We start from the raw sequence: 26,879 nt of genomic DNA, 5'->3' as shown, positions 1-26,879 counted from the left end.
CCATTCCCTTGCGGTGCGTCCTTGTTTTAAGATCTGTCTGTGCGGTGCGTATGGCTAGTGGCCGGCCGGCCGGTCCACAAGTGTAAATGCCAGGCGGCGCCTTTTTATGTGCATCGGAAAACCTTTAAGCTACTTAGATGGATGGATCGGTGTGAGGAGGCGGTGGCGACGACTGCGACGGCGTCGGTGGCGGTAACTGCAACATCGACGCTTCTCTTCAAACGGGTTTTCGATACGCCCGATCATCGGCAGGGGCTGGGCAGGGGGCAAATCGAACGCCTGGGACTGGGATCGAACGCCTTCGTGTGGCGCGGCCTTTTGATGTTCCCTATTTGATCAGCGAATGAACCAAGAAAGAGCCACTGGCTAAACGTTTTCCAGGAAGCCAAAAAAAAAAAAAAACACAGGCCACAAGGAAAATTCAGCCACAAAACGCACATCCACATCCACAGCGGCTAAATAAATAAAAAATCTTTTGCCGATGAAACAACACCATAACCGTTTGAAGTGCCAATGTGAAAATAATTCGAATGAGAATCAGAATCAGAATCGGAATCAGTCCAGCTGCAAAGAAAGCAAAGAAAGGAGAGCTCCCAACATCAGAATCGGCAAAGGAAACAAAAATGTAGGAGCGCGATAGAACCAAGTGGAAATCAAACGAAAAGTATTAAGCAGTCCAAAATAAGTTTACGAACAAAAGCAGCATCGGAAATTGTAACCCAAATTCATCCAGTTATCAAATACACAATCTCAATTATAAAACGCATTTCGGCATAAGGCAATCGGAATATAAATATAGAATTTTCAACAATTTTTATACCACAAAAAATTATATAAAAAACCAGTTTTGTATTACCCAAACAACAGAATATTGAAAACTTTTTTAAAACTATAAATAATTAACTATAAAGTAATAAATATTTTATGAGGTAGTAATCTAGAGTTTAGTAATTTATTAAATACACACAAAAAGTACTTACGATAGCAACACAACATAAAATCAAGAATATATCAAACGACAAACACGCCAAAAAGTAGACTATAGAAAACGCATTTAGCAAATCAACAATTACCAACAACAAATACACCAATAACCAATAAACAACAACCAGTGAAAATGCCATCAACTGCGATAATCTTTGTGGTGCTGATCCTCTGTCGCCTGGGGCTCTGCCAGGTGCGGAGTGAGGATCAGCTGCTTATGGGAAATGGCAACCTGGATAGCAGCCCTAACCTGGGACAGCACAGCCAGCACCAGCACCATCAGCACCAGAGCAGTGGCATAAACATGAACCACAACAGCACATTGCTGAACACCCTGATGGGGGGTACCCAGGGCGTGGGATCCGGCGGAGGGGCTCTGATCAATCAGTTGGGCGGACTGGCAGGCCTCGGCAGCAGTACATCGAGTGCTCCCTCTGTGGCGACAGGTGGAGGCGGCGGCGGCGGAGGTGTTTCTCCCTGGCACGCAGGAGGAGGAGGGATGCCAGGTGGAGGCGTAGGAGTACCAACTCATGGAGGCGGTGGCCACCCACATGGACATGCCCTGGCCGGACTGGCAAACCTTGGCATCATTGTGCCCGGAACCAAAGGATTACCCGCCAATCTGGGATACGGCGGAACAATGCTTAATGCAGGACTGCCAGGTGGAGTGGGCGGCGGCGTTGGAGGAATGCTGGGTGGCGCCGGGATGATGGGAGCTGCCTCCAGCAATGGCATGGACATGCAGAGCCTGTACAAGTGAGTCAGAACACAGCTATTCCGCATCAGCATCTTAATTGAACAGAAACCTTATCAATTGATGAAGATCTTTCACTCAGCCATCAAATTGTTTTGTCCTACGACCATGTGTGCAGAGCCAGTATTTTATGGGCGCTTTTTTTATGGCATACGAGTTTTCTCTCCCCAACTCGCATTTTTGAACTGTTCAATTTGTGGCTCACCACCGCTGGAGCCTCCGTAGGCTCCATGGTCGGACAGAAATCAACGCTTACAATTATTATCTTTGACTGAAATTATTAAAAAACATGTCTAGATGTTCCATGTTTAACCCGCGGACTGGCCTTTGGCTTGCTTGAATCTTGATTTGCTCGACTTCCATGAACTTTGATAACATAAAAATCAAGAGTTTATTCGTTAAAGTAATGTCAGATGTTGGTAATTAGGTGAATTGAAGGGCTCTGCTCTCGTAGAACAGCTGAACACTTGCAAATGGGAGATCTTCAGAGGGCGTATGGCAATTAAAATTTATATAAATTGATGCAAAAGTTCAGCTTGATTAGTTAGAACTTTGGATATTCTGGGGAAATAAGATGTAGTTGTAGAACTTGTGGGTGAATTCTTTAAGTATTAGAGCTGGAAGCGCATACACTACATATATTTGGCAGTTTGAGATGATTAGATACCGTTTCTTTCATTTAATTTCAATAAACCTGTGAGAGGCTTTCTCTAGATTTCTCTCACATCAAACCTACAAATGTATTGCCCTGAAATGCAATATGATCTATTCTATTCTTACAATTTGAATACAATTTTCCCTTTAAATTGCCCACTTATTGAACTGTCATCGTTTTGAAAACTCTTTGGCTTAGGGTTTTTTTTTTGTATCTGTTGAGATTCGATTTCATTTCCGGAGATCTCTGCTGTGCGGCTTTCGATTGCCAAGTCAAATAAATAAATATCACTCGAAATATGCAACAGTAGGCAGCAGAGGCCACCCGACAGATAGACAGACGGACAGGCATTCGAATGGGCAGCACTCTTGAGGTCTCTGCTGTCTGCTGACAAATGCAACATACGTCCAAACACAGACAATGGTCCGTGGTAGACTGTTGGGGGTGGGGGGGCTTAAACAATAAAGTAATATTATTTATATTTGTTTTGTTTTATTTTGCGGCTGTCAGCCAAAAAAGGCCGCTAATGGGGAGGTGGGGTAGATGGCCCACGGATTGCCGCCTCACTGTGGTGGATGCAGCGGATTTGGTGGAGTTGCCTGTTGTCAAAATGCTGCTAGCCGCCTTTTTTATGATTATTAGCAGATGGGAACAGCGTCAGGAAGGGGTCTGGGAGCTGCCTGTGGTGGCGGAGCGTAAATTTTACTTACACTTCACCATTAATTTGCGCACTGACATGGGGAGCAGAAAGCAGAAGGCGGAAAGCACAGGGAGTGCAGGCAATGGAGTAGCAGGACTACCGGTTATTATTTGTCATTACAAAACCACCCAACTCCATGAAAGGAGGGTTTGCTTTGGACTCGATACTGTAGATACCCTGGAAGCGGCATCAGTTCTATTACAAACATATTATTATATTTTCCCCGAATTAGAATACAATTTGTAGGGGCTTTTTTTACACATGTCTTGCACAATATATTTCTTCCGAGTTATAAAGAAATATCACTGAAAAGTGGAATAGTTATCCGATTTACCTATAAACAATTCTATTGGAAATAGGTGGATGTTGCAAACACCTGATCCAAGTCATTTCAAAATAGGGAGAGAGCCCATATCCATAATATCCCTGCTGGAATATGGTCTAGTGCTTTGGCTGCGGCGTCCCCATTTGCAAAAACTTCAGGAATACTTGGTAGAAAGTAGGGGTAGAAAGTGTTTCACTTATTTTGCCTTTCCTTCGTTTTTTTCTGATGTAATTTATTTATTTCTTTGCCCCACGCCACATGCATTGACCCAACGGGCTAGACAACAGAAATCGATAGACAGGGGGCACCAGCTACCATCTACCGGTACCATATACCATATACCATATACCATCCCATACATTCAGTCTAGTTCCGTTCCATACCATTCGATTGAGAGGGGGGCGGGGACGGGGACGGGGCGAGGGCCCAGCTGGGTTCAGTCAGTGTCCATTTGAGACCTGCTTGATTACAATTAATCGGCTTATTTGAGGAAGACATCGCTGTTTGCTTGCCATTTGCCTGCCTGCTTCGGATGCGTGTGTGGGTCTGCCCGATCCCCTTCCTTGGCCTGCGGCATGGCACCTGCAGTGGCAGTACAAAGTGCGATTTTATTGATTCGAAATGTCAGCACAAATCAAAAAAGTCAAATCAACACTCAAATGTTACACAAGATCAACAGAGGCTCTTACGAAACTGTGAGAGATGTGAAGATGGCTGGCCATTGCTGTGGTATGTTTTTGAATCGTATAATGGCAGAATCGTGAGATCAATTTTTACCATTAGGGGCGACTAATAATCCTAATGAATGTAACTGAAAGGTGGCACAATTAGATGGTTTTTATGGCATCTGAGATCCCTCCCGCACAGCCACAGCCACGCCCATGGCAGCTCTCCACCAAGAGTGCTTTAATTGTATTTTTTTGCAACTAACCTTTTCCATAGCTTTCTGCTTTGCTTTTTCGTCTCGCATTCGAGTACGCGCCAAGTTCTGAATATTCCGCTCATCCGAAAGTGCTGATTGGCGTTATGCGTTCAAATTTAACAGTGAGTCAGTGCTAATAATTAAGGGTTAGGATTCTATAATTGCTTAAAGATGTAATTACAATTTTATCTAGGACTTGGAACCTGAATAATCTAAAGGATTACTCTAACTGCCGTCCAGAACTTATCCATCCATCTTTATAGATAGATCTAGCAACGGCTCAATCGCTTCCCCTGTATTTCATTAACCAATTAACCCTTAAGTCGAACCTTGAATCAATGACTCCTCTGCCAACCCTTTTCCCTCTAATACCACTACTTAACCACTTCAACACCTGTCAAAAATGACATCAGTATTCCGACCCAAAAGCCCTTCAACAACATTAGCAACTCAAATCTCCCCGAACAAATCGCGGAGATTCGATCACTAAAGGAGGACAACCAGGAGGCAGACCAAAAGCGACTATGTGACGCCTGTTTACACAATCAATATGCACAAAATGCTGATTAGGGGATGTAATGAAAATTTAATAATTGCCGTCAGGGGGCACTCGATGATGAAGTTACTCGAAGTTCCCTTTCCTCCCATTGGAAGGAGGAAGCGAAATGAAAGGAAATTCAGGGGAAGGCAGTCGTAATTAATCTCCGATGTCGGGGTTGGATTGGCGATTCAGAGAGTAATCTAAGAACCAGAAATCCCAAAATCAAGAGACGAACCCAAAAAGCAAATAGAAACAAAAACCGTATAGCCGATGGCTCTGGAGGGGGGGTCTGAGGCCGGGGCCGAGGCTCACGGGGTTGGTTTCAATTTCAGCATTTTGACAGACCAGACCCAAAAGCAAAAGGCAAATAATGTAATAATGTTTGACAGTCTCTGGTAGTCTCCGGTCTCCCGCTCGCACTCTCCTCTTAGCTGCCTGTCTTTCTGTCCCACTCTATGACGTCTGTTGTTTTGTTTAACAGACATTTATGACATTATACGGCGCAAAATTATGTTGTTACAGGGTAACGAAAGCCAACCCCGCCAGGAACAGACCGACAACCAGACCCCGAACACCCCTTTGTCCTGCCGTGATTTCATTTGCCTTCCAAGCGGCAAATCTGTTCTGTTTAATTGTGCGTAAGACAGCCAACGTCTCCTCCTCCTGAAGTTGCGAGAAGGTTCGGGTTCCCCTTCTTTTTCCTGCTACTCCCAAAAGTTAAATATTTGTCAAAGAGTAATTAAAACTTACTTACCGTTTCCTTGGCTACCGCTGATTCCGTTCGAACCCTCGCTCCCGGCTTTCATATTCTGCTCATAACTACGAGTGTAAGTTCTGCTCCATTGTTGTTTGGATAAAAACTTTCTGCCTCTACGACATTGTCTATATCATCTCCATGTAGTGTCTGGAGATGGAGTTGAAGTTGAAGTTCCTTCTGCAGCCCTGGCGGAAGCATAAAAATGTTAATTTCCACAACAGAAAAGAAAAGCTTCTTTTGTTGGCCGCAAATTATGGTCGAGGGTCCTGGTCCTGGTCGTGGTCCTGGTCCAGGTCCAGTGGGCACCTTGGGGTACTTGCCTCTCTGCTCCTCCTTTTACCCTCTCAACATTGACGATAACGATTATGTGCAAAGTTTTGTTTTTTATTCTCTCCGCAAAATTAAAAATATCCAGGGAAAATCCCTTTTAACTGCAGTTGGCCTCCGCCATGTGGCACCAAACACCCGAAATTTATTTGTCTCAATTCCGACGACACGACGACAATGAAAACGTCGGCAAAATCAGAGGCTGGGAGGCTGGGAGGCTGAGAGGCTGGGAGGCTGGGAGGCTGGGTCTGAGGAACAGCAGCTGGACGACTTCTGGACCTGGCGGCTGTCTGTCCTTTGTAAATTCGTACTTACATTTGCAAAATGAAATGAAATTGCAGGCATAAAGCGGTTCCCTTTCTTGTAATGTGCTGCCATTTCATGCAGATATATTTGTTCATTTTTCGGCGATGGTAAAGGAATTTTTGGTTCTTTTTGGGGGACTGGTGACGCACTTAATAAGAGATAGCTGACTCATACCTATTGGAAGATGTACTTTGCTCTCCAATTGATCTGCTATAATGTTGAGCCACAAGAAGGTATATTGATATGTTTCGATCTTGTCTTTTCGACTCTAAACATTCCATCTAAGACTACACTTCCTTGCCACAGCATTCTCTGTTCGTCGTGGTTCTTATTTTTTTTCGAATATATTTTCTCGTACATTTTTTCTAATAATTTCGCTGCCAACAATTTGCTGCCATTTGCCATTTGAACTTTTTCATTTTGTCGTTTTTGATGGCTGCGTTTTATGAGGCCGTTGTCTCTCAACTTGAATTTCTTCTACGTCTCCTCCAACTCCTGTTGGCATTTCCTTTCCGTTGCGGTGGTTTTTTGTTTCTTAATGATAAACTGGGGTTCAGTTTTCTTCGTTTTTCTTTATTTTGTGTACTTTTTTTTGTGAGTAAGTTTTCCCCCATTTTCGTAAATTCCTTTATTCCGAATGTCCTTTTGTTGAATGAATGGAAAGGAGAGGAGAGGAGACTCCGAAGAGCAGAGGAAAAGCTAAAGCTGCGCCATAAAAGTTTAAACAAAAAGCAGCTGGAAGTTGGTAAACAGAGCACAAAAGCAGAGGATCAGAGGTGGTCATAAATTGGCCCATGATGAAACCCAATAAAAATGCCAGAACAGAACAGAACAGAACAGAAAAGGCTGATGACGATGATTAACCACTGATGGAACGAAACGGAGAACTGCAATGTATATGAGGATGAGGGTTGCAGCCCCGAAACAACAATGGAGTTGATAGAGCCGAGCCGAGCCGATAGAAAAGCGTAGAGCAGAGCGTTCCCATGACATAAAAATGCATTTTCACGTAATCGAGGAAAATCCGAAAAGTGAGTAAAAGGAAAACCAAACCCAAACCCAAATGAGTTAAACAAATCAGGCGGCTCCGAAGTTGAATGCCTCTAAGAAGCAATTCAAGCGTGAAGCCCAAAATCAAACAACAAAACAAATTTTTAAAGGTGTAAAAAGTAAGACAAACTCTGGCAGAGGATCCCAAGATGCAGATACGTAGAAACATACAGATGCAGATACAGATACAGATACAGATGAAGTACGAGATGGCTGCCAAGTGCAAGATGCTGCTGCCACTTCTTCAATCTTCAATCTCTGCATTGCTTTTATCGTAGTCGTAATTTCTTGGAGTTTTGCCGTGTTTTGGTCGTGTGTCTAAAAGCGTGATGGCTTTTTGAGTTCCCTTTGATCTTATATTCCTCTTCTACATATATCTGTATCTATAGCTCCCTCTCCCTCTCCCTCTTACTCTCTATCTCTTTCTATCTCTCTTTGGGTCGTCCAAAGTTTTGTCTGTTTGGCAGCGCATTGAGGAAGTTGCATCAAAGACAAACAACAAAATTTCTCCACACACACTCTTCGACCAACTCCCACACACACACACACACACACACACACACACACACATTACTCTCCGTTAAGACCTTGAAGTTTTGTGGACCTTGAGGCACGCACCACACACCACACACATCAAAGCGAGAGGGAGATCAAAGAGGGGCAGGCTAAGCGTTTGCCACACGCAGTTTGCGACTCCAAATTGCAGTCAAAGTCCCCCATTCATGCCGTCCCGTTCCTTTCCCCTCAGACAAACACTCGTACATCCTGCTTAAACGGTTTAACCCAGAAAATCTTGACGCTTTTATCTAACCCTTTTTGGGATATGGTAACTTTTTGAAAGTGTTTGACGGCATGGAAATGGTAGTCTTCTTCCATATTTATTTCCTTTAACAAACGATTTAAAGATTTCATATTTATCTGTAAAGGCAATGAATTTGTTTCTGACTAATATCGAATAAGTAATCGAGCTATGTATATCTTAGCAGGTGTGGTACTTTCTTTGAAAATTTTAGATATTTGTAAGGGTATACATCCAGGAGTATGTACCTTTAGAGACAGTATTATCTACGGTTATCTTGTCATTGTTCGATTGTCACCGAAATATGTTGCTGGCAACCTTTCTCCCGCGGCGAAATGTTGCCAGCACGGCGATGGCGGCATCCCATGCACTTCTCCGAACGTTCTGAGGGGGAGCCTGGCCTGAGCTTTGATGTTGCGCCTGTTGCGGTTTCTGTTGACATAATTGGAGTTTTGGATGGTTGCTTCGGATACTTGGATGGCTGGATTGTTGGATTGCTGGCTGCCTCGGCCTAGGATCCGTTGGCTCTGTTGGCTTTAGCTTTGGGGCTGGTGGCTGGTGGCTGGTGGCTCGTTGTCACGGCTCGGCACTCACTTTGCGGTACTTTAAGAGGCCTGGCACATAATTTGCGCAAATTAGCGACAAGAGTCATGGCATGCCGTCAAACATCGTTGTCGGGGTCTTTAAACCTACATAATTGATGCTTAGGCCATGGCCTAATGGGTTTAAGTCAGTTCTCTTCACTTGGCTTTTATTTGCTTTCATCTCTCTCTCTCTATCTCTTTCTCTCGTGGTGTTGGGGCCAGGCGGATGGTGGTGCTGCTTCAAAGGTGTGACCAAGATGCTGGCAATAATGCCGCACTTGTTGTCAAGTCCTCTCGTACTCCTCCTCAAGCGTAACACTCGACTGAATGCAGTGGAGCGTAGGTGTTAATGTGCATTTCTTTTATACTCTACCGCAGGGATGGGGGGGTGGGGTGCTAAGATCGATATAAATTGGCAATTTGACCCTGAAAAGACAGGCCGACAGAAGATGCGACAACATCGGCGGCGACACCAAAGTATCTCAACCATCTGCCCATGAATCCCATTCCCCAATCTCAACCCAATCAGACTGGGAAAACAGTTATGGAAATGAGGGGCTGAAGATGTGTAAGAGCAGAAGTGCAAAGAAGCCGCCGCCGACACGACATCATCATCAACATCATTCGACTCTACTCCAAAAAAAACATGTTTGGTATTTTAATTCAATTTGTGGTCGCGTCGAGTCAAGGGGTAAAACGAAGTGGATATGCTCGAGGTTTCTGTGGTTAAAGGATGGGGACTGTGGGGTAGAAAGGGTAGCTAGAAGGAGCCAAAGGTTAAATTTGGGAGCAAAAGGAGTACATATAAGAAATTAATGAGCATACAGAAGGACAGGTACTACAGGGTATATAAAATGGAAACAGAGAGAGTAACCCTACGGTTTGGTACAAATTTTAAATCTAAATAGATTTGTGGATGATACTGAAAATACTGAATAAATACTCATCTAAACTAAACCATAAGCAGACAACTTCCGCAACTGGCTTTTCTGCATATGAATTTTCTATATTTATAATAATACATCTATCAATCTTCTTATCATTTTGTAAATATATATACTCCCTTGATTAACCCGAAACTTGCACCCTCTGCACCCACTCACCGCACAAGAAGTATTCTCATTAGATGGTATCACTTTCCTATCCACAAATCACTAAACCGCCACCCACTTGACATCTCAAGACTTTTGAGATCATTTCTAAGAACATAAATATCCACTTGACAAAGCGCTGTGTGATCTTCCCAAACTCCCCGCCAACGCGATGGGCTGCCAGCCACACAGAGATCTTCTACCCCACATACTTGTACCCCTACCCTGCTCCACTCTCTGAATTTCACTTTGCACAAGCGAAATTCAAGAGCAAAACTATCTGGCATCCGAGCAGAAGAGATGATGGACCTTGGAGGCAAATGCGAGAAAATGCCACAGACCGAGTAGAGTTTTTCTTTTTCTCTTTTTTCCCCCTTTTTCCCCATTCGCTGATTGACAAATGCAGCGCACTGTCGGGTGTCGGGGGGAGGAAAGAGCGATCGGATGGATCGGAGCGTTGATGGATGGACAGGAACACGGACGGGTCGTTTACCGTAAATGTCTGCGCCTCCACCCTTCCCTGTGTCTGTGTCTGTCTCTGTCTCTGTCTTTTTCTTCTCTGGGAAAGCGAATCATGCCCCAAATTAAATGAAATTAACACGCGTTTAATGTCAAGCAAGGGGAAAACGAAAACTCACCTGCCACCCGCATGGCGCACCATTCCCCTCCCCCCCTCCCCCCACGATCCAGCCAATTGTTTGCTTAATGACGTTCATGTGTCTCTTTTTGTCTATCTGGGTGTGTACGTGTATCAGTGTGCCCCATTGTATCTGTGTGTGTGTGTGCGTGTGTCTGTGGGTCTTCTGTCATTTGTCGGCGAGTGCAGCGCACGCTCAGCTGTCATAAAACGATTTGATTAAAGCGATTTCGCCGCCGCCTTCGAGGCTCAGAGGAGTCTCGACTCCCAACCGAAGACCAGAGAGATACCGAGATACAGGGAACAGCTGGAATGGGATCACTGGGAACCGAGTTTGCATGCCCTCTCCTCCCGCTCTGGTCGCCTGCGGATTCCCTATGTTTTCCAATTAAAATGCAGTCGGAGCCAGCGTGCAGCGTTGTCCTGTGCCGAGTCCGCCTCGGGCAATGCGCTAACATTTATTTTCGGAAATCGAAAAAAATACGAAAGGGGTACAAACGGAACCGGAGAAGGAGGTGGAGGTGGAGCGGGGGGTGGGAGCCCCACTAGGCAGCCAGACGTAGAGCAGGAGCCAGGGTTCAGAGGAGAGGCCCTGAAAGTGAGAGTGAGGGCTGTGGGAGAATCGGAATGTGGGAGACCAACGAACTGGGAATGCACTTGCAGAATAGGAAGCAAAGAATCCCAGCTGTGGGATCTCTTATACCAACGATATATACCTTTAACAAATCATTTTTCTATAACATACATTTGATAGATCCTACAGAAGGAATATGGAATCAAAATCGTATATGTAGCACTTACCAAAAGCTTGCTTTCCCAAAATATAAGTTTCTCAGCTGCTCTGTAAAACATTCAAGTGATTTGTCCTCTATCTGATGTAATGCTAGTTCTAGCCTATCCAAGACTATTATCTGTCAGATTCATAGATACATTAATTATCCTTAGGCAACATGTAAGTCCCCTTCGAAGAGGCTCCTACTTGGGAAAGAGTATTCCTACCGAGAACGAACGAAAAAGAAACCAAAAAGTAAAAGTGGCAAAACGGCGGCGGCACAAATTCTTTGTAATTAGTATTAAAATGTTTTCCGCTACATTTTCACTTGATTCTCTGCTGCCAGGCCCAGACCCAGTCCCAGTCCCAGTCCGAGGCAGTGGCAGTGGCAGGGCACAGTCAGTAGTCGGCAGTCGGCAGTCGGCAGTCAGGCCTCAGTACTCATTCAGATGCAGATGCAGTCAAGCAGCCAGCCAGTTAGTCAGTTAGTCAGTCAGTCAATTTGTCTATTTGCCCTGAGGGCGCTTTACCCCGTCCAATGTATTCCTGTCTCTGGCATGGTATGGGTCTGGGTCTGGTCTGGGGCCCTGCTGCTTCTGCTGGTTCTGCTGCTTCTGTTGCCTCTGCTACTACCACTGCATCGCGCATGATTGAAGGCAACATGTGTTTCGGAAATTATGCAAAATTGCCTTCTGACTGTGTTTCTGGCCAGCAGCAAAAAGCAGCGGCAGATGCCAATGAATTGGACTGCATTGAAGGCTTCTGCTCTTCCCCTTCCCCATCCCCGTCTCCATCCTTCTGCGGCTCTTCCCATCCCATCCCATCCCATCGTATCCATTCATCGGTTTGTCAAACTCTGCCGCACTGTTGCATATTTCGCTTCTCATTATCATTTGCTTAGTGGCCTGGCCGAGGCGCAGTTCATTTCAAAAACGATTAATAATGCTTAAGCGCATCTTGGCGTTGACAGGCCGATGGCGGAAAATATAGCCAGAAAAGCAGGCAAATTGTGTGGTCACGCAGCAACAGTTTGTCCCCCCCATCCCCCCACCACCCGCCAAAAGCGCCCAAAGAACATTTGAAATTTCAGTGGAAATTTCTGGCTATGTTTGGCCATTTGTTTGGCTTACATTTTTCCGAGTGCTGAGTGGATGGAACAAGCGGAAGTTGTCAACAGATTGGGTATGAAATTAGTTTTGATATTTGTTTAGCTTTGTCTTTAGATAAGCTCTCGCTGCAGTTCCCAAAGTGTGACATCTGAAAGGGAGACCGTCCCATTGACCCCGGGAGAAGTTCCGCTTAAGCTAATGAAAGTTTATAAACTTTCCTTTGTCGGAATTTCATGTTTTCACAATGAAGAATGAAAGGCCAAGCTAATAGCAGAAAACAAGCTGTGCAGATCGAGAAAATCTTTTAAATAGACGAAAAGATGAAGGATGATCGAGACTGTATTTTTTCTTGCCTCATTTGCCAACACATTATATACGAGTGAAGCACTATTTTAAAATGCATTTGATTTGTTTCTGAATTTGTGAGTTCGCCTTGATTTGTAGCTGAAGTTTTTATTCCCTTTGTTTATGCCATTCGTTTTCTTTGCTTTCTGTGGAATCAATATTCATTAACTGGAATGTTTCATATCCATGAAGTTCTGAAGGCTCACTCGATTAATTGACCAATAATTTGATTTGTAAACTTTACAAGCCAAACAATGCCAACCGCAAGATACATTCAACGAACGATCCGTGCATCTGTTGCTTGGTCTGGGTCTGCAGCCGTTTCTGGACCAACATGAACTTGTTTTATCACCTCCACAGCCAGCAGCAACAAAATGTATCGCAACGAGTATTACGAGCATTGTATCTACGGCAAGTGAACTCTACTGATTGAATGCCTTTCTGGCAGCATTTGATTTGTTTAGAAAATAAAGCACAGACCCTATATAGTATGTATGTATCTGTATCTATGCCTAGCTGCTGCTGGCTTGCTGCTGCTAGCTGGTTGTGGTATCTTTTTGTGTATATGGCGCCAACTTGGCCTCGTTTCTGTGGGGCGGGACTTTTGCTTAATTAGCACTCAATGAACAACTTGAAGAGCTGAAAAATAAGAGAGTACGGATCTGATATAGAACGGTATAGTCGACCAGGAGATACCCGCTACTCGCTACTTGGAAACTGTCTGGGGAAATCCTCATTGAAGGATTCCACATTAGTCGGATATACCACAAATTTGTTTAGATGGAAATAATATGCCATTTCGATAATTCGAATACAACCTTTATCCGAAAATTACTGGGTATTCAAACAGTCGAGGAATGCTGCCATCAATCTCTCTCTCTCTCACAAACACACTCCACCTCCAAGGCCATTTATGAGGTGGCTGTTGGCCATCGCGAGGGTTGCTTGTAAAAATCTTATGAGCTTTACGTGACCGTCCATTAATACATCATTGCGGAAACGTTAGCTATGGTCCTTTGGCTTTTCCGCCCCATTCCGCCCCATGTACGAGTATGAGGAAAATGAGTTGATGATGGTGTGTGGAAAGTGAAGTTCTCATGACTGCCCTGCCGCCTGTTCAGGGTGTGATATCAGGATCGTTTTTTCGTGTCATAAAAACGCATTTTATGCGAAACGCATTTGAGTGGATCCCACGATAGCCGGAGTCTGAGGCACTCACTGTAGCTGTGGGTCTTGGGTTTTGGGACAGGGGGTGTGGGCTGAGGGCTGTGGCCCGCCTCTTATCGGTTTATTCTCGTACGGTTCTCTTTTATGGGAAAGTAAATAAAATGTAAGCCGTAGAGCTCGCTCCCTCGCACACTTTTAATGTTGATTGCGTTTCGCGTTGATGTTTAATTTTTATGCCAGTCTTTTATTCAAAGCTCTTCCCCAGTCCAGTGCCAGTCCCACATCTGAGCCAAAACGGAAAATTAATCATTAATAGCCAAGCTTAAGCTTTATTTCCCTGCCCCGTTGCCTTGGAGAATAAAAACTTGAAAAGAAAATTGCCAAGAAAATGAATTTAAATCTATTGCAGCTAAAATTTGATGGGAAAACTCCGTAGAGAGTACAATTCCAGCCATTAAAATTAATTGCTAAACAAAAAAAAATACAGAGAGAGAGAGAGACAGAGAGGAAGGTTAAGATACTGCTATGACAATGTGGAATCCGAAGTTCATTTGAGTCTTAATTTAGAATTCGAATTGGAAGTTAATTCAGGGAATAGAAGGGGATGAGATTAGTCAAAAACTCTTTCGAATATGTTCACATTCCACCGAAATACTTGATAAATTTCTCCCCTCCCCCCAAAAGACGGGAAAAGCATGGCACCAATGGGCGTGGCAAAGACAACAGATCGCTGAAAAACACAGATGCTGGCGGAGGGAAAATTAAAAGAAATGCAGACAAATTGCTGGAATGCCGTTGAAGCATAAGCGGGAATATGCCAGAAACAGAAGCAACAGCCAGCCACAACATCTTCTAATATTAGCTGAAAAATAGTTTGGCAATGTATTCCATAGGAAGAGGAAGCCACAGGGCAGCCACAGCATGCAATGGATGTTGCACGAACAACAACAAGCGGAAGCAGCCACAAAACTGAAAATCAGAGGCAGTGGAAGATTGAGTGGCAGAATATGGAGCTGGAGGATGGATGGTTAATGAAGCCAATTCCAGACGATGTCAGGCAAGCTTGAAGATGATAAATGTCAAATGGTTGCAAGGCTAAAGGTACGAATACGAGTACGAATCGTAGAAAAAGGGGCTTGGCAGTAGCTATTGGAGTGAAGTAACAAGTACCACTCTAAGATATACATTGATCGGAAACTATTTAAGAAGTATTCTGAAGAGAAAGATTTCTATATTTGGTGGCTGCACCTTTTATAGTTTCCGAGATACAAGTATTTCAGAGTTATCCACTCGGCAATTGATGATGGTGATCATAGGGACATAGAACACTGGTTCCCTTTTCCCAGCATTATCTGAATCCAAGTACGAATACAATACACATATCCCCTCCTACTCCGCGAGTACCGAGTATAGTATTTCCCACAGTGATTCCTGTACCCCAGAACACACCCATGTTGCTGTGGCATGTGGCATAGTAGGCGTAAATTGGCGTGTCAAAGAACCAGATGACTGTTAACCCATGCAGCAGCTAAGCCCAACCCTGGATATTATCAGCAATCTTTAAGCTCCTCTGGAGACACTACTCTCAATCTCCATCTCAGTCTACAGTTGCTGTTGCAAAATAAATCCAAATAAATCGTTGAGAAGGCATTAGAGGAAGAGGCAGCTGCTGCTGCTTATGGTAGTTGCCGAATGTTGCAATATTGTTACTGCTGGACAAATTGCGACTGCCAATTACAATTCAATTTTTATGCCACACAATGAAGCTGTCAGATGCATAGGAGGCCCCATAAAAACTGCGGAAAGAACAGAGCACAAGGAAATCGTTGCTGATGACATAAACAGCGGGTGGCAGTGGCAGTGGCAGCTACGATTTCCAATGCAGCAGCAACAATTTCCCAGCTGCAACAGAATCGAAGGCACCAAGGTGGGGCTGGGGGCTGGGGGCGGAGGCATGGCTAAGGTAATGGCGTTAACTGCAGTCGGCCACCGCTTGGGCCAGCAATTGCAGTAACAGCAGTCGTGCGTCGGTTGTAAGGTGGCAACATCATGTGGCAGCAGGAGGAACGGCGCAGCAGCAAGATGCCTTCGACGGCGTGGCAAGGTGTGAAGTGTGGCCAGCTTCCGTCTAAATTTATATATACTTGTTGTAGCTGTGGGTTGGTGCGTGAGTGTGGCCCGGCACGGCACGGCACGGCCCGGCCCTATGTGAGGGTTGCAAGCGAAATGTGTCGTAAAGATTTTTATTGCATTTTTATGGCGCACACGCAGCATTAGGAGTAGCAGCAGCAACATCCTCCACTGGCAGCAACATGGCATTTTTGGTTGGCTTCAGCTGCTTAATGATAAACTTTAACGTTGCTTTTGCATTTTCCGATTCCCTTGTTTGCCACAGAAATCATTTTTGAGTAAATAAACGGACAGAGGCTGCAACCACAGCAGCAACAGCATCAGCATCAGCAGCGGAATAAGTAGCAACAGCAACCTTCATAGGAACAGCAGCAGACGAAGTAGCATTTTACAGCATCATCATCATCATCGTCGTCCACAGCAATGCGAGCTGAGTAAGCCGTAAAAATGCTTTCGATATGAAAATATCCAGAGCTACACGGAGAAAAATGTGCACTTTCTTGATGATTTATTGGATAAATTGTGCACATTTCATTCACTGATCACTGATCAGTGATCAACTTTTTGTGACTTTGTTTTTCCAAGTGTACATCAATAGTTTCGCTTGAGACGGCGCGGCCCAAAGAGCATTAGAAAATTAAGCAAGTGGCATAGCGACCCTCGCTGCCGCTTGGGTGGTCATAAATTGATTGCTTCTCTGCCGCTGCCTCTGCCACTGCCACTGCCGGTTGCTACTGCGCAGTTGGTGCCGCCCCCATCTCCATCTCCATTCCATTTCCATCCGATGATGTTGTTGCTTTTAATCATTTGCCACAACTTTTATTAAAAATCCAAAAAGTAGCGACGTCATTTTATTGTCTACTTACTGCCCAAATCCAAAATCCCATGCACAAATTTTATGAGCCAACCCATAAAAATGGCTTTTACCGTTCTTCGTTCGTTTTTGTTTTCGGTTTTATACCCTTGCTGGAGAGAGGGTGTTATAATTTAGGTGGGCAAAAGGAAGTACGACCTCATAAATTATACAGCGAACATTCCTGATCGGCGGGAGAAGAAAATTCGATCTTGTCTGTATTTTTGTCTATGGTAGTATCTAAATAGCACCTGTCCGCTTTCCTATTTTGGCTTACTAGGCAAAAAAAAAGATATTGTAACATAAAAGTATGTTCATTCTTAATGATTGGACTGATCTGAAAAGAAGTAGACTATTCTGATCTTCGAGGACCCTACAAGATAACCTCAGATTAGAGTCCGATGATTAGAGAATGAATGAATCTAATACGAAATCTGAACAAATTAGGATTGTTATATATACCTACAATGATATGCTGTTCCTTCCGTTGAGAACGAGATTTTTGAAAGCCTTGCCCGATCTGCAAGCGTGTACAAAATTCGGTTTCCCAAATTCTTAATTTTTAATTTTGTTTGTTTGTGTTTTTTTTTGTTTTCTGCCAAACTCTCATGGGGCACATTTGTTGTTGTTGCGGGCCGGACAACAACGGGGGCGACAATGTTTACGGTTACAACTGTTGTTGCTTCCGCTTCTGCCGCTGCCGCTGTTGGATGATGCCAAAATTGATGGCCATAATCTTCAGGGCGGCTAACAGAAACTGCTGCGTGAAGGGAAGGAGTATCAGGAGGACGACAAAGGATGCGCTTTTTATGATGAAGCGCTGTTGCAGCAGTGAGGAAACAACCACCGACTGTTGCTGCCACCACCACACCACCCACTCGGATGTCCCCCCTTCCGCTTGCATGGAACATTATTCATGAGGGGCGGTGGTGGCGGAGCGGAAGCATATTTTATGTTTTAACGCTGTCGAAATTGGGCAGCAACAACAGCATCCCATACATCAGCATTTAGACTCCTCCTCCTCCCCCCCCATCTCATCCTGTAAGCAATTTATGGGCGGTGGAGGGGTGAGTGTGACTGGGGGGCGGACGTATGTCTTGTGGTTTTAACGCTTGCAATTTTGTTGTTGAGTTTGTCGCCTGTCCGCGATTGTTGCTGTTTTTACCGCCCTTGGAGGCCGCGGTTCTTGCCGCTTTGGGATGTTTTAACCGCTGTCCCTGTCGCTTTTTCCGTCCGGCTCTGCAGCTTTTACCGCTTATGCTGTTCCTTCCCATATACCTTCCGCTGCGCTGCTGATTTCTTGTATAGCTCTTACCGCCTTTGCAGCGCTGATGCTGTTATAACCGCTTGCAATTTAGCGACTTAAGCGCGTATTTACAGCGCATTTTGAAGTGTGTTTCGTGTCCCATAAAACAAATGAATAAATAAGCTGACAGGTGCAGGAAGAGCCACAGAGAAACACACAGAGATGCAGACAGACATTCGGACAGACACTGCAAATGACAAAAGGTGGACAAGAGGGGGGGGAAAGGAGACGGAGAGGAGACGACACTGTTAAGCTCTCTTAAGCCAAACAAATGGGAGCAGATGAATTATTGAAGATGAGTGGAACCGGCTAAAGAGTTATGAAAGCAGCCGCAGGGAGAGATATAAACGCACAAACGAACATTTTCGTGATAATCACATTAAAAAATCATGCAAAGTTTTACAAAAGTTGTACAGTCTTTCCCCAAAAGTTGAAAATGGACTGCATGAACAGGTTTGAATCTGAATAAGTGCCAACGAGCGAGTGCACTTTCGGATGAGCGGAATACTCCATATTCGGCTCTTACTCGAATGCGAGACGAAGAAACGAAGCGGATGTACATGTTGATCTTGATTATAACAGTTATATCTATATAACTTTTTAAAACCATAAACACAGATTTTTTCTACCGATCCTCTGGAAATTGTAGAGATTGGTTAATTTGTACAGCCAAAATGAAAAATAATTCCAAGGTTCATCTTCATTTCTGGAGTTACTGGAACTTTCTTTAGAAAAAGCCGAGTTAACTTCCCTTCAGAAGAACCAGAATCGATTAAAAAACATCATATTCTGGGAGACAACTAGTATTAATTCCTACAGTATTCCTAGAAAATTCATGAAGCAAATCAACTCAAATGATCTCCCCTATTAACGATTATTTGTGCATATGTATATCGTATATCGTATCTAGAGAGGCTGCTGCTTTCATGACAGCAAATTGCCCAAAGAGCAAGACGCCTCATTGCCCCCATTATTTCCACACAAGCGAGAAGAGAAGTGCCTTCTATTCTAGTGCTGTTGCTGTTGCTGCTGCCGCCTCTGCCTCATTTGGCTGCCATCAATTAAAGCAAATCGAGCAAGTCGCGTTTTGCTTAAGTTCATCAATTTTCTCTCCCTCTAAAGAGCCACAGATTTTCACTCCACGAAACTTGGGATCTTCAGATCTGGGCAGCCAAATATCCAACGTTTTTCCCATTGCCCCTAGAGAGCCGTCGAGTCCGATTGGGTTTCAATATTCGCAAGGGGCACTTGGCACTTCTCCACGTACTCTCCACCACACTGCTGCAGCGATCGCCTATCGCTTGACCAAGTGCATTCGTTTGGGGTCTTGGGGCTTTTCGTAAATTATGTGACAGCTACGCCAAAAGCAAACAAAAGGAAACCAAACCAAACCAAAATAAACCAACCCACCAACACACAAACAAACAATTAGTTTTGCCACCAGAGAAGAATCCAGAATGGGAACAGACTGGAGATGATGATGGCGATGACGATGATCAGAGTTGAGAGTTGAGAGCTGGTAGCCCAGAGAAATATCTAGAATGGGAAAACGTAAATGAAGAGTTTCCATTTCGAAGCTCAAGGGAAGTACCTTTATAAATAAATAATAAATAGTGAAAGTTCAATTTCAATTACAGATCTAATGCATGATGGGAATGGATATCGTTTCAGTTTCCTCGCTGCTGTGAACTCTGGGGGAAACAAAGGCCAAATACAAATGAGTGGCATCTGCATTTAGTATGTTTTGGCAATAAAATGCAAATGGTAAAAAGGCAAGGAACATAAAAAGGCCAAGTCGAAGGGCCATTATCAGCTTTCGATACGGTTATGCTGCTCTCTTCTCAAAAACGATTTTATGTACCGCCCCTGGAATGATTTCAATTTTCCATCTTTTCCTTTTTTTATTTTCGAACTGCTGTGGCACATTTACTATGCTGTTTGGGGCATGCAGCAGCTAAAAACTGTAAAGTCCATAAAATGCTTTTCCCGCACATCACAAAGGGATTTATGCATGTGTGTGTGTGTGTGTCTGTACAGTATGGCTCATAGGTGTATGTATGTGCACGTGTGTGCGTGTGTGAATATTTTACGTTTCTGAAAATTTGATGAATCTCCACAAATGCACAGAGACAGAGAACTAGAGACAGGAGGACAGGAGAGGGAGCAGCACTCAAAGCAACTTCATCGCACAAGGAAAATATCCATCAACACTCTTGTTTTATGGCGCTCTCTCTCTCTCTCTCTCTCTTATGGTTGCTGTCTCTTTCGTTTAATATAGTGCTGTCTCATTCGCTCATGTTTGCTGGCACACATCCGTCTATCTGTCTGTCTGTCTGTCTTTCTGTCTGTCTATCAATTTGTTGTTTGGCCTAACAGCAACTCTTCACATTTTGTTTTGCTTTGTGGCCATTTTAATAGCTTTCCTTTACTTTGTATCTCCAAGATACAAATCTATCTATAGAATGTGTGCAGTATATTTAGCTGGCGGCTAAGATTTGTGAAATTAAAGTGCACACACTCAAAAGACCGAACCTCTTCCCCCTGTCTGGCTAATTGTTTCAGTCGTTTACCCTGCCCTGCTAATTGTCTCTTCCCTTTTGCATTGCCATTGCCCTGTAAACGTTTTGTCAAGCGGATTAGCTCGGAGTTATACCCCCGGCCGGACCGCCCACCTCTTTCCTTAAAGAGCTTTGGGGCTATTACGCAGGTCTCTGGGCATGTAATACCCAATGTTTTCAGTGGCTAAGGCGACATACATTATCCACCTTGAAATGGGTAAAGTAAACACCCAAAGGTGGGGGAAGGCATCTGGGGGCTATAGACTAATGCGCTTTGCATTGCAATTGCTTTGCCGTTCGAACTTCGTATGTGATAACAATACAAAGCTTACATGACGACTTACATGAGATTAAAGTTGCAATTGAAGAACTTCACCGATAGGTATTCGATGGAGGAGATACGTGCATACATAGATTATTGGAACGACACATGTCAAGTGCAGTGGCTAAGATTATCTAAAAGAAGGTCATTTGTGTATCTTTAGAAATATTTAAGGAATTCCAAGCTATCAATAGCTGCCCAGAGATATTCCCAGGGCCACCCATATTCTCGTATAGTCGTAAATCGTAATCCCCTGACTAGTTCCCCGTCCGTCAACCGACAAATGATAATTTAATCAAATCCGAAACTACGTCAAATAACGAAATAAAACAGCGGGAGCTAAATAGATAAAAATTGGCCAGCCACCGTTTCGATCGGAGGTGAGGTGGATTGGATCCAAACAAAAATGTTAAGTGTTGCCGCAAAAGCAAACAATTTGTAAACATTTCAAACATTCAATTAATTAATTAATGGCGAAAATGTGGCAGGGCAGAGACGTTTCAGTGGCGAAAGTTTAAATCAAATTCGGAGGGAAACAGAGGCGAAGCGATCCAGAGGGACGGATGCGGAGATACTACCGAGAGGTAGAAGTAGGGGAGATCCAAGATACGAGACTGAGAGCCAGATCTGTTGTGGGGGGGCCTCGAGGCGAAGACGGAGACGGAAATAGCCGGGAGAGAGAGAGAGATATGCTGAGCTCGTTACTCATACGCCAATTTACGATGCACTTAAACTTTATGAGAATTTAAGATTTCCTGCAAATCAGCAGAGGAGTGGAGCAGCAGAGGAGCAGTGTGATAACCGAAGCGCTGGACAGGAAATGTGAGGTGCGGTGCAGCCGCGTGTCGGCATTTCAACACAAAAAGAAAACCTCATAATAAGCTCTGATATAAAATAGAAATAAATGGAATTTCCACTGAAATGAAACCAATTCAAATGAAAAGAAAATTTTCGGCTATTCCCAGAAGACTGCTGATAAGAATGGGTCTACATACATACATATGTATATGTACATACATGTGGTGGATTAGTTGTAACTAAAAATTCAGATAAAAGAGCTTTGGGTGCTTTCTATCTGTGGCTGAACATTTTTTGGAGGCACTTGACTTTCTCCTCATGAGTACCGTGAAGGATCCGATCAGCACCAGTCCGCAGAGCAGGTCCTTGAGGGAGAAGCGCGCCCTCTCACAGAACGTCCTGCTGGAAGTCATTGCAACCAATTTCAGTCTGCAAGGGGGCGGCTGCAAGGCCATTTAAAATTGAGAGATTACTATTAAAAAGAGGTATGGATGCATTCGGCTGCAATGCATTCAAGACAAATCCACCCTAATATGCCTTTGAATATAAAAACGGCTTTCTTTTCTTCAAGTTATATTGCTCCCACACGTGAGGTGAGGTTTGTACGAACCTGGCCATTTGCTTTGGCTGTTTTTGCCTGTTGTCCATCCCCTTTTGCCCAGCCCATTCAAAAATACGACTCAAAGATGGCGCTGTCCACGTTACACCAATAGATGTCGCAATGGTGCAGTTCATGTAAAATATACATCATGTAAATTTATTTATGATGGGCTGTTCTCATTTAGTGATGAGCATTTGTAATACTGTTCCCATCTATATTATTAATTCCTAACCATACAATGCCCTCTCTTTCAGCGAACACTTCATTTCGGAGCACACGGTAATGGCTGTCTTCACCTCCCAGGGACAGGTGGGGGGACCGTGTCGGTATATGCCTGCCACGAGGCGGCAGAACCACCAGTGCCGAAAGGAGACAGGCCTGCCGGGGACCCTCAGCGAGGCGCGTCGCCTGGCCACCAGCCACTGCGAGGATCAGTTCCGCTACGATCGCTGGAACTGCTCCATTGAGACGCGTGGCAAGCGAAACATCTTTAAGAAGCTGTACAAGGAGACGGCCTTTGTGCATGCCCTGACAGCGGCTGCCATGACGCACTCCATAGCCAGGGCCTGTGCCGAGGGAAGGATGACCAAGTGCAGCTGTGGACCGCGAAAGCAGAACCGCGTGGACCAGGACTTTCAGTGGGGCGGCTGCAACGACAATTTGAAGCATGGCAAACGGGTGACGCGTAGCTTTCTCGATTTGCGCGGAGGCGATGGAGACGAAGTCAGTGAGATATTGCGACATGACTCCGAGGTGAGGATCTATAATCTATATACCTTCTGATTTGAATGAATTTAAAGGCAAATTTCTGTGTCTACTTAAAGGTCGGCATCGAAGCCGTCTCCTCGCTGATGAAGGACAAATGCAAATGCCATGGCGTCTCCGGCTCCTGTTCAATGAAGACCTGCTGGAAGAAGATGGCCGATTTCAATGCCACGGCCACGCTGCTGCGACAGAAGTACAACCAGGCCATACGCAAAGCCCCCAATCAGCGGACCAAGCGCCAGATGCCCTCGAGTCGCATGAAAAAGCCCAAACAGCGACGCAAGAAAGTGAGTTCCCTTTACCTAAATATGTAGTAAGGATCTGCATCTATAACTTATGCAGCCTGCCCCTTATTTGTATGCCAAACAGCCACAGCAATCACAATATACCACACTGTACTATCTGGAGACCTCGCCCACCTACTGCTCGGTCACCAAGGATCGCCAGTGCCTGCATCCCGAGAACTGTTCGAATCTGTGCTGCGGCAGGGGCTACACCACGCAGGTCTTCAAGCAGGTGGAGAAGTGTCGATGCCGGTTCAACAACGGACGGTGCTGCCAGCTAATTTGCGACTATTGTCAGCGATACGAGGATAAATACTTTTGTAAATAGGCTCGCTTTATATGTCTCTCCTCCTCTCATCCTATCCTCCTATCCTTTCCCCCTCTTTTTCTATCCAACCAACCTACATCTCTCTATATCTCCATCTCTCTCTCCCTTTGTGCTTTTTGAAAATGTAATTTGTAAAGTTTATTTCCATCATTGCTTGTAATTTTATTTCCATTCCTAACTAAGAAAACAAGAAAATATTAATGAAATGATAAGCAAATGAACGAAAATGATATGTAAAACGCGTGTAAAACGCACCAAAAAGTAGGCTCATCCAAACACTCACACTCACACACATACACACATGCCCATGCAAATACATACTCACATACATGCATACATCTATCTCTATATATATATATAAAACCCACTATATAGTAAAAAAAAACAAAGTAAAAGTTAGCTACCGTCGCAAAAAAAAATCTCAAAAAAATGGCAAAAAATTCATTTTAGCAAAAAAGAAAATACAAAAAAAATACTACACACAACCATACACTGACACACAAAGAACAAAGAAAAACGAAGCATTTATCTACCCATTCGTAGATAAATAATAAATAAATGATCTAATTCAATTTTGCTCAACATTTACTTTTGTTGTGGGCCCCACCACCTCCACTCACAAATCGATTCGCTAATCGTTTGGCTCCACATCCAGCGATGTGGGTGACAGCGTGTCCGTGGACTCGGTGCAAGATCAGATGCAGATGCTGTAGGGCATCGAGGGCCACTGCCGCATGTCGGAATTCTTATTCAAGGATCAAGGATATTTTTCGATCATATTTGTGAACTTTTTAATTGTTGCTTTCTGTGCTCACTTACCTTTTAAGAGACTTACCGAGAATTTAACCTTTACTTTTCCGTGTTGTACGGCGCATCCAGCGGCGCGTCCTGTCGGCGGACGCCCTCAGGTGGCCTTACCCGTTTAGGTGTTGCCGGATCGATACTGCATCCACGATTGCGTGGATTGCGCCAGCAGCTGGTTGATTACTTATTTACCTATATTTTTCAACGTACGATGTACGATGCGATCCCCTCCTCTTAACTCGCCAGGTAAAGTTCTTAAGTTATTATTTATTCATTTACTTACTGAACTCTTCCTTTTATTTTAACAGGTTGCACACTCCGGTGTCCGCGGACCCCTATATGCCCAACGTTTCATATTAACGCGTGTGCGCTCGAGGCGCACTCCATTCCAGGCGCCTGACCAGCTGACATCGCAAACTCCCCGCCGGCTCCTTCATGACATCGTGGTCCCGTGCGCCTCTCGGACATGATTCTTGACGGGCAAAGCTGTTTTCTCCGCCTTTCCAGTCCGGTCCAGTCCTTTCCGGTAATTCCGCCGTAGCTCCTCGTCCTTTCGGGAGGTCCAAGGGGTGTGATCCTGGCTGGACAGAGGCAGCCACTAGCTGTCCTTCTATGGGACATAGCTAAATGTCGCTGCTGTGTCACTGAGTCGACAATGTGGCGTCCCGTCTGCTGCAGCAGGGACCAGGCCGAGTCCTATCCCAGCCAGACAGAATCGTATCCCAGCAAGACAGAAGCGCACCCATTGCACGATCCGAACCTAACAAGCCATCGTCATCCCTCGACCTGGCCATTGCAACAAGGACTTTGACTCTGACAGCCAAGGAAAGAGCTACGCGGGCTACTACACTATAGATATTTATCGTTGTTGTTAGGTTTAAGGATATACGCGTCCATATATTTAGATAGAAGATACAAATGTTTTCCACTTGTTTATTTATTTATAATACGCTAAGCTATGATGAATAAAAATATTGAAAAATCGTCCTTGCTGTTTTTTGTATAGGGAAAACAATGCCGATTTTAAATAGGCGTCGCACGCCCAGATCGGTTCAGAAATAGTGGAGAAAACTAAATATTTTTGATTGGGGAAAATGTCCTTGATCCTTGATAAGGACTCCATCCAATCGGGGGCAAGATATATGTGCCTTGATAAAATATCCTTGATTATTGGTCCTTGAAAAGGACTCCATCAGATCAAGGATGTTATTCCGAAAACAGGAAGCTGTCGCACGTCGCGATCGGACCAAAAATGGCCGAGAAAACTAAATATGTATGGTTGGGGTTATTGGAATCCTTAACGAAGGATCAAGGATCACGGGGGCCATGGGACGCCCCAACCGGGCCAGAAATAATAAAGAAAATAAGATATATATGATTGGAGAAAATGTCCTTGATCCTTGGTCCTTGATAAGGACTTCATAAAATCAGGGACATTTTTCCGAGCACAGGAAGCCATCGCACTTCCCGATCGGCCCATAAATAACAGAGAAAACAAAACGTGTTTGTAATTTGTTATTTTTGAAAAGTAGTTCAAGAAATCACCGATAGCGGCGCCACCGTACAAAAAGCAAAACTCGCGTCAAATGGAAAAAATCGGATGGGATACCAGGCAAACAGAAATCAGCAGAAGGTCGATGATTTTTTTTAAAAATTGCGAGCCCCCTAAAGTATGCTGCGATTTTTTTTGCAATTCCTACAGTTGCTTGCTGCTGATTTCTGTTCGCCTGGTGTCCCATCCAGATTTTGGCCATTCGACGCGAGACTTTTTTCTTTTGTACGGTGGCGCCGCTATCGGTGATTTCTTGAACTACATTTTCAAAAATAACAAATTAAAAACCAGTTTTGTTTTCTCCGTTATTTGAGGTCCGATCGGGACATGCGACGGCTTCCTGTGATCGGAAAAATGTCCCTGATTTCATGGAGTCCTTATCAAGGATCAAGGATATCTTCTCTAGACATATATATCTTTCTTTCTCCGTTTTTGTTTCCCGATCGGGGCTGCCATGGCCCTCTGTGATCAGAAAAATGTCCTTGATCCTTCGGTAAGGACTCCAACAGCCCGAACCATACATATTTAGTTTTTTCGGATATTTCCTGGTCAATCTGGGCATTCCTATGCTTTAAAAATGTCCCTGATTTGATGGAGTCCTTATCAAGGATCAAGGACATTTTCCCCAATCAAAAATATTTAGTTTTCTCCGCTATTTGTGAACCGATCTGGGCGTGCGACGCCTATTTTAAATTGGGATTGTTTCCCCTATACAAAAAACAGCAAGGATGATTTTTCAATATTTTTATTCAT

The 26,879-nt window shown here is 44.3% G+C and overlaps 1 protein-coding gene across 1 annotated transcript; it reads left to right on the top strand.

Annotated features, from left to right (window-relative positions):
* The first annotated feature begins 1,074 nt into the window (after positions 1 to 1,074).
* On the top strand, positions 1,075 to 23,939 carry LOC6589632 (protein Wnt-4). The gene is made up of 4 exons (XM_002014496.2): positions 1,075 to 1,740; positions 22,648 to 23,146; positions 23,218 to 23,445; positions 23,528 to 23,939. The coding sequence occupies exons 1-4, from the start codon at positions 1,118 to 1,120 to the stop codon at positions 23,768 to 23,770; spliced, it is 1,593 nt and encodes a 530-aa protein (XP_002014532.1). The 5' UTR covers positions 1,075 to 1,117; the 3' UTR covers positions 23,771 to 23,939.
* The last annotated feature ends 2,940 nt before the right edge of the window (positions 23,940 to 26,879 follow it).

This window comes from Drosophila persimilis, unplaced genomic scaffold (assembly GCF_003286085.1).
Source record: "Drosophila persimilis strain 14011-0111.01,24,50 unplaced genomic scaffold, DperRS2 tig00000191-arrow-pilon, whole genome shotgun sequence".
NCBI lineage: Eukaryota > Metazoa > Arthropoda > Insecta > Diptera > Drosophilidae > Drosophila > Drosophila persimilis.
The sequence above is the reverse complement of the archived record's forward strand: the minus strand, read 5'-3'. Positions and strand labels throughout refer to the sequence as shown.